Source organism: Rhinopithecus bieti, unplaced genomic scaffold, assembly GCF_001698545.2.
Source record: "Rhinopithecus bieti isolate Rb0 unplaced genomic scaffold, ASM169854v2 scaffold_35595, whole genome shotgun sequence".
NCBI lineage: Eukaryota > Metazoa > Chordata > Mammalia > Primates > Cercopithecidae > Rhinopithecus > Rhinopithecus bieti.
This window is the reverse complement of record NW_016815333.1, coordinates 1,050,858-1,062,747: the sequence shown is the minus strand read 5'-3', so window position 1 is coordinate 1,062,747 and position 11,890 is coordinate 1,050,858. Positions and strand designations below refer to the sequence as shown.

Genomic DNA, 11,890 nt, shown 5'->3' with positions numbered 1-11,890 from the left:
TGGGATATATTCTCCTGGTGTGCCTGTATGCTTACAGCGCAGTATTGGGGTGGGAGTTACCCGATTTTCCAGGTGTTGTGTGTCTCAGTTCCCCTGGCTAGGAAAACGGATCCCCTTCCCCCTTGCGCTTCCAGGTGAGGCGATGCCTCGCCCTGCTTCAGCTCTCGCTGGTCAGGCTGCAGCAGCTGACCAGCACCGATTGTCCGGCACTCCCTAGTGAGATGACCCCAGTACCTCAGTTGAAAATGCAGAAATCACCGGTCTTCTGTGTCGCTCGCGCTTGGAGTTGGAGACTGGAGCTGTTCCTATTCGGCCATCTTGCTCCGCCCCCTCATTTTAATTCTTAAAAAGAACAGGAGATGGAGAGTTTTATTTTCATACTAAGTAGACATCACATCTCATCATTCAACAATTAGGCATTCATTCATCCAAAAAAGGTTTAATGAGCATCTTTGCAACCTGTACTTTGATGGGTGCAAGGGATAAAAAGCAAACAAGCCTCAGAGGCTTCTGCCTTACTGGAGCTTACAGTCTGTAACCTTTAAATTATAAATTAGCGAACTGCAACTATAACTTAAAACTCAAAGGAAACATTAGGTTTGTAGGAAAATATTCCATTTAGCTCAGTGCTTTCAAAATTTTCTACCAAAGTATCCCTAACAGCCAAGGAGAATAAATGCCTTGTACCCCACAGAGTCTAGGGAAGCAGCTTGAGGGAAGCCTCTGCGAGCCAAGGCTACTTTGATAGTGCATGGCTTTTCCTAGCAAGTCACACAAATGTATTTTTCTCTGTTTTAATATAAAAATAATGTTTTATCATATCCACTGTCACTAAAATTGAAACTCCAAGATGCTTTGATACCCACTACAGTGTTTATCCTGGGGGTATATACATTCCAGTTTAATAAGCCAATGCTTATAGAATATCTTATATTTAAAGTTTTACTCCCATTAGGGAAAACTATTTTCAAGAAAGCCCTATGGGTACAGGAATTTTATTAATCAAAGATAGATATTCATACTTGTTAAGTCGTAAGGGACATTTTACTTTTTTTCTTTAATGTTTCTCCTACAGATGGTTGAATAAAGGAAAATATAAAAAAAAGATATAGGTTGGTGAAACGGAATAAGAGAAAACATACTTGAAATAGTAGAATGTAATTACTTTTGGTACTTGAGAATTATTTGAAGTTACAAAGGTTGGCAGAAATATTATACACATATGCTGCAAAGATTCCATGATTGGTTAGCAGAACATGTACCTCAGACCAAGTTACTAGCATTCATCACATTTATATAGGTTTTGAAGCTAAAAGGATGATTCTAAATAAAATTCTGTCACAAGCATGCATGGCAGTCTTCTTTTTAAAATCAATACACTTGTTTTAGGGAAATGAGGATACATAAAAATTTATATGTAATAATTCAGTGAATATAATTTTTTTGTTTGTTTAGGAGAGAAGCCATATGAATGCCCAAACTGCAAGAAACGCTTTTCCCATTCTGGCTCCTATAGCTCACACATAAGCAGTAAGAAATGTATCAGCTTGATACCTGTGAATGGGCGACCAAGAACAGGACTCAAGACATCTCAGTGTTCTTCACCGTCTCTTTCAGCGTCACCAGGCAGTCCCACACGACCACAGATACGGCAAAAGATAGAGAATAAACCCCTTCAGGAACAGCTTTCTGTTAACCAAATTAAAACTGAACCTGTGGATTATGAATTCAAACCCATAGTGGTTGCTTCAGGAATCAACTGTTCAACCCCTTTACAAAATGGGGTTTTCACTGGTGGTGGCCCGTTACAGGCAACCAGTTCTCCTCAGGGTGTGGTGCAAGCTGTTGTTCTGCCAACAGTTGGTTTGGTGTCTCCCATAAGTATCAATTTAAGTGATATTCAGAATGTACTTAAAGTGGCAGTAGATGGTAATGTAATACGACAAGTGTTGGAGAATAATCAAGCCAATCTTGCATCCAAAGAACAAGAAACAATCAATGCTTCACCCATACAACAAGGTGGCCATTCTGTTATTTCAGCCATCAGTCTTCCTTTGGTTGATCAAGATGGAACAACCAAAATTATCATCAACTATAGTCTTGAGCAGCCTAGCCAACTTCAAGTTGTTCCTCAAAATTTAAAAAAAGAAAATCCAGTTGCTACAAACAGTTGTAAAAGTGAAAAGTTACCAGAAGATCTTACTGTTAAGTCTGAGAAGGACAAAAGCTTTGAAGGGGGGGTGAATGATAGCACTTGTCTTCTGTGTGATGATTGTCCAGGAGATATTAATGCACTTCCAGAATTAAAGCACTATGACCTAAAGCAGCCTACTCAGCCTCCTCCACTCCCTGCAGCAGAAGCTGAGAAACCTGAGTCCTCTGTTTCATCAGCTACTGGAGATGGCAATTTGTCTCCCAGTCAGCCACCTTTAAAAAACCTCTTGTCTCTCCTAAAAGCATATTATGCTTTGAATGCACAACCAAGTGCAGAAGAGCTCTCAAAAATTGCTGATTCAGTAAACCTACCACTGGATGTAGTAAAAAAGTGGTTTGAAAAGATGCAAGCTGGACAGATTTCAGTGCAGTCTTCTGAACCATCTTCTCCTGAACCAGGCAAAGTAAATATCCCTGCCAAGAACAATGATCAGCCTCAATCTGCAAATGCAAATGAACCCCAGGACAGCACAGTAAACCTACAAAGTCCTTTGAAGATGACTAACTCCCCAGTTTTACCAGTGGGATCAACCACCAATGGTTCCAGAAGTAGTACACCATCCCCATCACCTCTAAACCTTTCCTCATCCAGAAGTACACAGGGTTACTTGTACACAGCTGAGGGTGCACAAGAAGAGCCACAAGTAGAACCTCTTGATCTTTCACTACCAAAGCAACAGGGAGAATTATTAGAAAGGTCAACTATCACTAGTGTTTACCAGAACAGTGTTTATTCTGTCCAGGAAGAACCCTTGAACTTGTCTTGTGCAAAAAAGGAGCCACAAAAGGACAGTTGTGTTACAGACTCAGAACCAGTTGTAAATGTAATCCCACCAAGTGCCAACCCCATAAATATCGCTATACCTACAGTCACTGCCCAGTTACCCACAATCGTGGCCATTGCTGACCAGAACAGTGTTCCATGCTTACGAGCACTAGCTGCCAATAAGCAAACGATTCTGATTCCCCAGGTGGCGTACACATACTCAACTACAGTCAGCCCTGCAGTCCAAGAACCACCCTTGAAAGTGATCCAGCCAAATGGAAATCAGGTAAAAACCCCCAATCCTGAACCTGGCTAGTAAAATGCTATTTGATTAGTTTCAATTAAGTTTGTCTAATTAAAATATCAGTCCTGTAGAGCCAACTAGGTTATTACAAACTGTCATTTTTTAAAGGATCAATGTCTGCTTTAACTTTTCTGGCGTAATGTCTTTAGTTGGTTGTTTGCTAATCCAGGGTATTGTTACCAGCTTAAAGTTTGAAATGCTATTCTATTGTGAAAGATGATTTATAAGTCTCAGCTAAAAACCTGTTTGAAGGTAGAAATAAAAAAACAAAATTGAAATACTCGCTAATTGGGTTTCTGTTGGTATAGCTAAATTCCTAAAGTTAGTAATAGTTTCTGCCTTGATTATGGTCATTAATAAATGAAAATTATGTTCCCATTCACAGGTTCATACCAGACAAACTTATCTATCACTTTTATATACTAATACATCTGTTTATAAAAGGTTTTAATTAAACAAGAATGAAGTATACAAAGAACGCATCTTGTGAATTTACTGATCATTTTATGAACTGTGCATAAACAGTGTTCAGTCATAATGTATATGAGGAAGTGTGGCTGTGAACCTAAAAATATGTATGCATTTTCCTCCTTAACTATCACTAGTGTTTACCAGAACAATGTTTATTCTGTCCAGGAAGAACCCTTGAACTGGTCTTACCCCAAAATCCACAATAGTTTTGGATAGAACTATTGTATGCCTTGTTGTCCAGACTTTTTCCATGTCACTGATGTTGATGTTTTCCCATTTTTTCCATCAATTTCTGATGGAATCAAATGAATACTAGAGACAAAGTTGATATTTTATGCAAATATTTTCTGTAAGTATAATAATTTCAATATCCTGCTCAAACATGTATTTGCTGCTTTTGTTTTCCCTTAAATATGGCTACTGATTGGGTTTCCTGTATTTGTGATAACTCTTGAAAAAAATTTCTTACATGATCATTGAATTTCTCTAAATTTTTAGTGTACAGAACACTTTGAATGCCTTTGAATAGAAAAAGAGCCATCCTTAGCATTTCATATAGAATCACATGTCACGTGACTAGATCAAATAGCAGTGAGAGTCAAGTTACTTCAGCACGGGGGCCACTCACAAATGACAGGAACAAATAGCTGCACTTCTCTTGCCTCATAAAGCCATAGGAAATATTGTGAAAAACCTTCAACTTTTAGAAAATTTGTGGGTTTAAGGCAATGGCATGAAACACTCTAGATAAGGTAGAAAGATCTTAGGGGACCCAGTTCCACAACAGGCTCCCTGCAGGGTTATTCGGCTTACATAAGAACGTGCTGCCCAAAATTATCTCCATGAGACTGCCTGGAGTTTCTTTTTATCGCCCTGGAATTCTAAAGGTTCATTTTGACTAGCAATTATTTCTGTTAAAAGACCCTCCTGCATTGTTTTCCATCTTGCTCCTTAGACAAGTGGTAGAGCACACCTCTCTCTTTTCAAAGAGACCGTGGAGGTTAAAGGACCCTGAAGTTCTGGAGGATACAATTGAAAGACCAGGTTTTAAAAATAGAATGTTAACTTTTGCTTAGTGAAACCCAGAATGAAAAAATGAAGGCAACTGATGCAGTTATAATGAGTGATTAATTAGCAAACTAATAAGTTAAAACCTGCAAATTTCTCGTAAAGTAATGATTTACATGAAACCGGATAAACTCTGTTATTATATATTTTACATGCTTTCTTTTGGGTGTCCTTGCTTTCTTTCCAGTACCAGTTGAGTATATATCTTTGCTATAGTTTTGACCATATTATCCCCAACCTCACTCTTGTCCTTGTCACCTCCACCTGTGATCTGGCCCCACCCTTGGGGCGCATGTGCAGTGAGGATCAGTGTACTTGCTTTGGTCAAGTCCTTGAAAGTGTAAAAGCATAAGTTAAAGTAGTTCTTTATCTCATACTTTTAGGTATATCTCTTGTTTATCTTTTAATATTAAATTAAATTTTCTCACACCTTTCTCCCTCTAGGATGAAAGACAAGATACTAGCTCAGAAGGAGTATCAAACGTAGAGGATCAGAATGACTCTGATTCTACACCACCCAAAAAGAAAATGCGGAAGACAGAAAATGGAATGTATGCTTGTGATTTGTGTGATAAGATATTCCAAAAGAGTAGTTCATTATTGAGACATAAATATGAACACACAGGTATGTCAGTGAACACAAACATATTCAAAAGTGTCCATGATATGATATACTGGAAGATGCAAAATTTAAAACTAAAGTTTTAGAATTTTCTTTCTTCTTCTTTAATTTTTTTATTTTATTTTATTTTTTGAGACAAAGTCTGGCTCTAGTCACCCAGGCTGGAGTACAGTGGCACGCAATCTTGATCTCAGCTCACTGCAACCTCCGTCTCCTGGGCTCAAGCCATCCTTTCATCTCAGCCTACTCAGTAACTGGGACTATAGGCACATACCACTGCACCCGGCCAATTTTTATATAGACAGGTTTTGCCATGTTGCCCAGGCTAATCTACCCACCTTGGCCTCCCAAAGTGCTGGGATTACAGGCATGAGCCACCACGCTGAACCCAGAATTAATTTTCTTATTTTTTACTTCTCTGATCTGGCCATTTTCACCTGTTTGCCCACTTCCACCTAGTACTTAAGGTCTGGGCCTTTTGGTTTTTTGCTGCATCTGGTTTTTTTTGTTGTTGTTGTTTTTCCATGACTTAATTACTTTAAGCTGACACAGCATTTATTACGTCCACATTCATTTAATGCAAACTTATGCTATATTAATAAAAACAGTGCATAGTACCCATTAATAAAAAATATGAGGCCAGTGGGCTAAAGTCATAGGAAGTCAGGATCTGGCTTCATAAAAGAAAAAGCTGCTTCTTCATAAGCGTGCAACAAGCTGTTCTGGCAAGTCAAGATCTTTTGTTTTAAGTAGGAAGTTCTGCCTAAGAGGTTGGACTAGAAGATTCTAAGATCCTGTAATTCTGAGATCCTGTAATTCTGCCACAAAATATGCCTCCTTAGGTTGACTCAGGGATGGCAACTATAGCGCACAGGCCAAAGGTGAGCATACCCATGTTTTTCTAAGGCCTGTGAGGTAAGAATGGTCATTTTGTTTTGTTTTACATTTTAAATGATTGAAAAGATGAAGAGTATTTATGACTGATGAAAATTATGTGAAAGTCAAATATCAGCGTCCCTAAATGAAATGAGTTGGAAGACAGCATCTCCCGTTCATTTACATTTTGTCTATGTCACCTTTCATGCTGTTCTACAATGGCAGGATTGAGAGGCTGCTACACAGACCATTTGGCCTGCAAAGCCTTTTAATACTCACAACCCTTTACGGAAAATAGTTGCCAATTCCGGCCTGTTTTCATTCCTTCCATCAGTGAAGTACTGATAAATTTTAACACCTGGTTCTCTGAAGGGTGAGGAAGCCCTGATTTGTGGTGTTTGCAGCTTTTTGCGGCATAAATACTCCCATCATGGTGGATTTCAAACTTGAATGTGATGTCAGTCAGCTTGCAGAATTCCTGAAAATTTAGCAGTAGACTCTCCAGCCAGTACAAACTGGCTCCAGCACACTCCTGTGTCTCTCTAACATGGGTTGCTGTAGAAGGGGCTGGATTCATCCTGAGCTCTTTAATCCCCTACCCGCTCTTCCCTGTCCCCACTACCAGCCATTATGACTACAGTATCCATATTTATCTTTCATATTCTTAAACTGTTTCAGTGTATTTTTTATTTTTACTCTTGTGAGAAAAGATAAAATTGTTTTTTCCTTCTTCAATCTGTGGATTCATACAGTGACACTTGGGAGGTTCTTGGAGCTAAAAACTAGTATTACATAAGAGAAAGTCACACCTCTCAAAACCAGCCCCTTGTAACTCAGTCCTCTGGTTCTCAGAGATCTAAGAAAAGTTAGAAAATCCCCTTTCTCTTTAGGCAAAGTTAAATATTAGCAATTATCAAAGTGAAAATATATGTGAAAAACTACACTGTTTCTAAAATTAAAAATCATTTCTGCATTTGTTAGTGTTACCTGCTTGATAGCTCTGAAATTGGACGTTCTGGATCCTGACTGTGATCTGTTGCTGCCAGTCCTTTCCATGTCTGCGCAGCAACACTCCTCTAGCCCATGCGTTCTCAGGAGGGGCAGTATTGCCCTCACGGGCCAAAACTTGTTTCTTAGGGGGCAAAAAAATCTGAGATACTACAATGGCTGTGGTTTTCTAAAGAAGCTCAGCATATACACTGTATATTTATGAATTTTATCATATATAAAAAGTATATAGTAAACATTAAAATTTCATTGGGGGCAGAGCTTGTGACTAGGAAAAGAAAAATGACTTTTTAGGGACCTTACTGGTAGTAATAATGAAGAACACAAGGTGAGCAGCACTTCTGTCCCTGCCTGCTCTCACTGTGCTCACTCACTACCAGACATCTCCTCCCAGCTGCACTTGGCCCATTTTCCACCTCGCTGTCGTGATGCTTGTATTTTTGGCATTTCAGTCTCATGTAGCTCCCATTGACCTAATCATCTGCCCAGCAGAGTGTAGAGCACTACTTTTTTAATGCAAAGAACAAACCAAATTGCAGTATTATATTACAAAGAGTTTGGGACCTGGAAATGTTTTAAAAATGAAACTAACAACCCTCCCCTTTCTACAACCTGAAGTACCCCAAAAACCATATAAGGATTTTATTTGCTGAATACCACCATTTTATTTAACAGAATTCTTATTTTGCAGGTAAAAGACCTCATGAGTGTGGAATCTGTAAAAAGGCATTTAAACACAAACATCATTTGATTGAACACATGCGATTACATTCTGGAGAAAAGCCCTATCAATGTGACAAATGTGGAAAGCGCTTCTCACACTCTGGGTCTTATTCTCAACACATGAATCATCGCTACTCCTACTGTAAGAGAGAAGCGGAAGAACGTGACAGCACAGAGCAGGAAGAGGCAGGGCCTGAAATCCTCTCCAATGAGCATGTGGGTGCCAGGGCGTCTCCCTCACAGGGCGACTCGGACGAGAGAGAGAGTTTGACAAGGGAAGACGATGAAGACAGTGAAAAAGAGGAAGAGGAGGAGGATAAAGAGGTGGAAGAATTGCAGGAAGAAAAAGAATGTGAAAAACCACAAGGGGATGAGGAAGAGGAGGAGGAGGAAGAAGAAGTGGAAGAAGAAGAGGTAGAAGATGCAGAGAATGAGGGAGAAGCAGCAAAACCTGAAGGTCTGATGAAGGATGACAGGGCTGAAAGTCAAGCAAGCAGCTTAGGACAAAAAGTAAGCGAGAGTAGTGAGCAAGTGTCTGAAGAAAAGACAAATGAAGCCTAATCGTTTTTCTAGAAGGAAAATAAATTCTAATTGATAATGAATTTTGTTCAATATTATCCTTGCTTTTCATGGAAACACAGTAACCTGTATGCTGTGATTCCTGTTCACTACTGTGTAAAGTAAAAACTAAAAAAATACAAAATAACACACACACACACACACACACACACACACACACAAAATAAATCCGGGTGTGCCTGAACCTCAGACCTAGTAATTTTTCATGCAGTTTTCAAAGTTAGGAACAAGTTTGTAACATGCAGCAGATTAGGAAACCTTAATGACTCAGAGAGCAACGATATAAGAGGTTAAAGGAAGCTGATTAATTAGATATGCATCTGGCATTGTTTTATCTTATCAGTATTAATTATCACTCTTATGTTGGTTTATTCTTAAGCTGTACAATTGGGAGAAATTTTATAATTTTTTATTGGTAAACATATGCTAAATCCGCTTCAGTATTTTATTATGTTTTTTAAAATGTGAGAACTTCTGCACTACAAAATTCCCTTCACAGAGAAGTATAATCTAGTTCCAACCCGTGCTAACTACCTTTTATAAATTCAATCTAGAAGGTAGTAATTTCTAATATTTAGATGTCTTAGTAGAGCATATTATCATTTAAAGTGTATTGTTAGCCTTAAGAAAGCAGCTGATAGAAGAACTGAAGTTTCTTACTCATGTGGTTTAAAATGGAGTTCAAAAGATTGCCATTGAGTTCTGATTGCAGGGACTAACAATGTTAATCTGGTAAGGACAGCAAAATCTTCAGAATCAGTGTTTGTGATTGTGTTTGAATATGTGGTAACATATGAAGGATATGACATGAAGCTTTGTATCTCCTTTGGCCTTAAGCAAGACCTGTGTGCTGTAAGTGCCATTTCTCAGTATTTTCAAGGCTCTAACCCGCCTTCATCCAATGTGTGGCCTACAATAACTAGCATTTGTTGATTTGTTTGTTGTATCAAAATTCCCAAATAAAACCACTGACTCTGTCAGAGAAACTGAAACACTGGGATATTTCGTCCCTTCAGTTCCTCAGTATTGATTTTATGTTAATTGACTTTCAGAATTTCTCTACAGAAATGAAAGGGAAATTTTCTAATCTGCTTTATCCATGTACTTGCATTTCAGACATGGACATGCCATTGTTATTTGACTCATAACTGTTTCCAAATGTTAGTTATTATGGACCCAATTTATTAACAACATTAGCTGATTTTTACCTATCAGTATTATTTTATTTCTTTTAGTTTATAGATCTGTGCAACATTTTTGTACTGTATGTCTTCAAACCTGGCAGTATTAATACCCTTCTTACTGACATATGTACTTTTAGTTTTAGAAAACTTTTATATTTATGTGTCTTATTTTTATATTTCTTTATTTATTACACAGTGTAGTGTATAATACTGTAGTTTGTATTAATACAATAATATATTTTAGTATGAAAATTTGGAAAGTTGATAAGATTTAAAGTAGAGATGCAATTGGTTCTCCTGCATTGAGATTTGATTTAACAGTGTTATGTTAACATTTATACTTGCCTTGGACTGTAGAACAGAACTTAAATGGGAATGTATTAGTTTTACAACTACAATCAAGTCATTTTACCTTTACCCAGTTTTTAATATAAAACTTAAATTTTGAAATTCACTGTGTGACTAATAGCATGATGCTCTGCAGTTTTATTAAGAAATTAGCCTAACCATAAAACTCTCATTTCCTTAGTAAGCCAAATTAGGATTACCTTCTATAAACAGTGTTGGGAACAATGTTTAACATTTTGTGCCAATTTGTTCCTGTATTCATGTATGTAAGTTACAGATCTGACTCTTCATTTTTAAGTTCCTTGTTACATCATGGTCATTTTCTAGTTTTTTACCAGATTCCCCCCATCTCACAATAAAATGCATCAACAAGCCTGAACTGCTGTCATTCTTTTCATCATTATCAGTATTTTCTTTGGAAAACTGTGAAATGGGATACGTTGTCATCCTGCATTTGATTCATCTTGAGCTGAATTTGGGTAACACTAAATGTTTTCGACAGTCTCCACTAAATTATGGATTTTTCTTGTGGCTGAATGTTTCTGGAGAGGTCAGAGTTGACAAAACCTCTTTACAGGTTGCTCCTTCTTCCTGAAATCCTTAATCCTCCACATCTCATGCTTCAGGTCATTTCAGGGAAGCCTGGGTTTAGATGCCTTTCTGACTCTCTCGGCTCCTGCACTTCTGTCGTCATACCTCTGATACTATTACTTCTATTCCTTCCCCACTAGGAACAGGAACCACGTTTGTCACAGTCACTCTCATTCCTCACTGCCTAACAGGGTGCCTGGCACAAGTTGGGACAACAGATATTTGTTGAATAAAAATATAATTTGCATGTTTTGGGGGCTCAGCTATGTTCTCACTTTTTTTGCTTCTAATTCCAGAATATATATGTTAAATGATCCTAATTTGATTATTTTCTTAAAAGTCTTATTAAACATTAGTCATAATAGACATAATAAATTATGCCTTCTTTTTCTATTGCCTTACGATTTTGATTTTTTGAAAGTATATTTCTAGGTGTCTTCCTGGTGCTTAACCTCATGGTATATGGCACAGGTATTTGCTGGCTTGTGGACATGACTACCTCCAATAGGAGTGATAGGACCAATCCTAGTCGGCTCTCCTTTTGTAGAATTCACTTCCCTTTCTGGGACCCCACATTCCTAGGTGCTTGTTACCATGTTGCCTGATTTCTTCTGTCAGTGAGAGCAGCTGCCAATAAACATTCACTGAAAAGGATTAGGAACTAAGAATAAACTCTTAGGAGGTATCCACACTGTAATATAAAGCTCAGTGAGGGCAGTGCTTGATATGTATGGATAATAAAGGAATCTAGGCATTACCAGAAGTTTTCAGAAGGAAAATGTATGTGGACCTTTCCCAGTATTCCCTCATATGACATACAACAAAAATAATAGCAGGACCATATATTTTATTCATGCCATGCACAGGTATTTCACTACTATCAAAATGTTCACAAAAGCCTCATAAAAAATACAAATAAAGACCATGTGCCCATGAACACATACATTTTAAGTAGCAGAATGAGGATATGAACATAGGCTTATCTGACTCCAAAATCCATCTTCTTTTTTTAATTTTTTTTGAAACAAGGTCTTGCTCTATTGCCCGGGCTGAAGTGCAGTGGTGTGAACATGGCTCACTGCAGCTTCAAACCTCCTGGGCTCAAGTGATTCTCCCACCTCAGCCTCCTGAATAGC

General features: G+C 38.0%; 1 protein-coding gene across 10 annotated transcripts in view; it reads left to right on the top strand.

Annotated features, from left to right (window-relative positions):
* Window positions 1–11,155, top strand: part of ZEB1 (zinc finger E-box binding homeobox 1) — a 217,508-nt gene extending 206,353 nt beyond the window's left edge. For 8 of the 10 annotated variants that reach the window (XM_017853101.1, XM_017853097.1, XM_017853099.1 and 5 more), the window contains 3 exons: window positions 1,456–3,266; window positions 5,268–5,448; window positions 8,021–11,155. In XM_017853101.1, coding sequence (XP_017708590.1) covers window positions 1,456–3,266; window positions 5,268–5,448; window positions 8,021–8,613 — 2,585 coding nt within the window. In that variant the 3' untranslated portion in view covers window positions 8,614–11,155. The remainder of the gene's footprint in view (window positions 1–1,455; window positions 3,267–5,267; window positions 5,449–8,020) is intronic. The other 2 variants (XM_017853095.1, XM_017853096.1) reach the window with 1 other exon arrangement.
* Window positions 11,156–11,890: the final 735 nt, after the last annotated feature.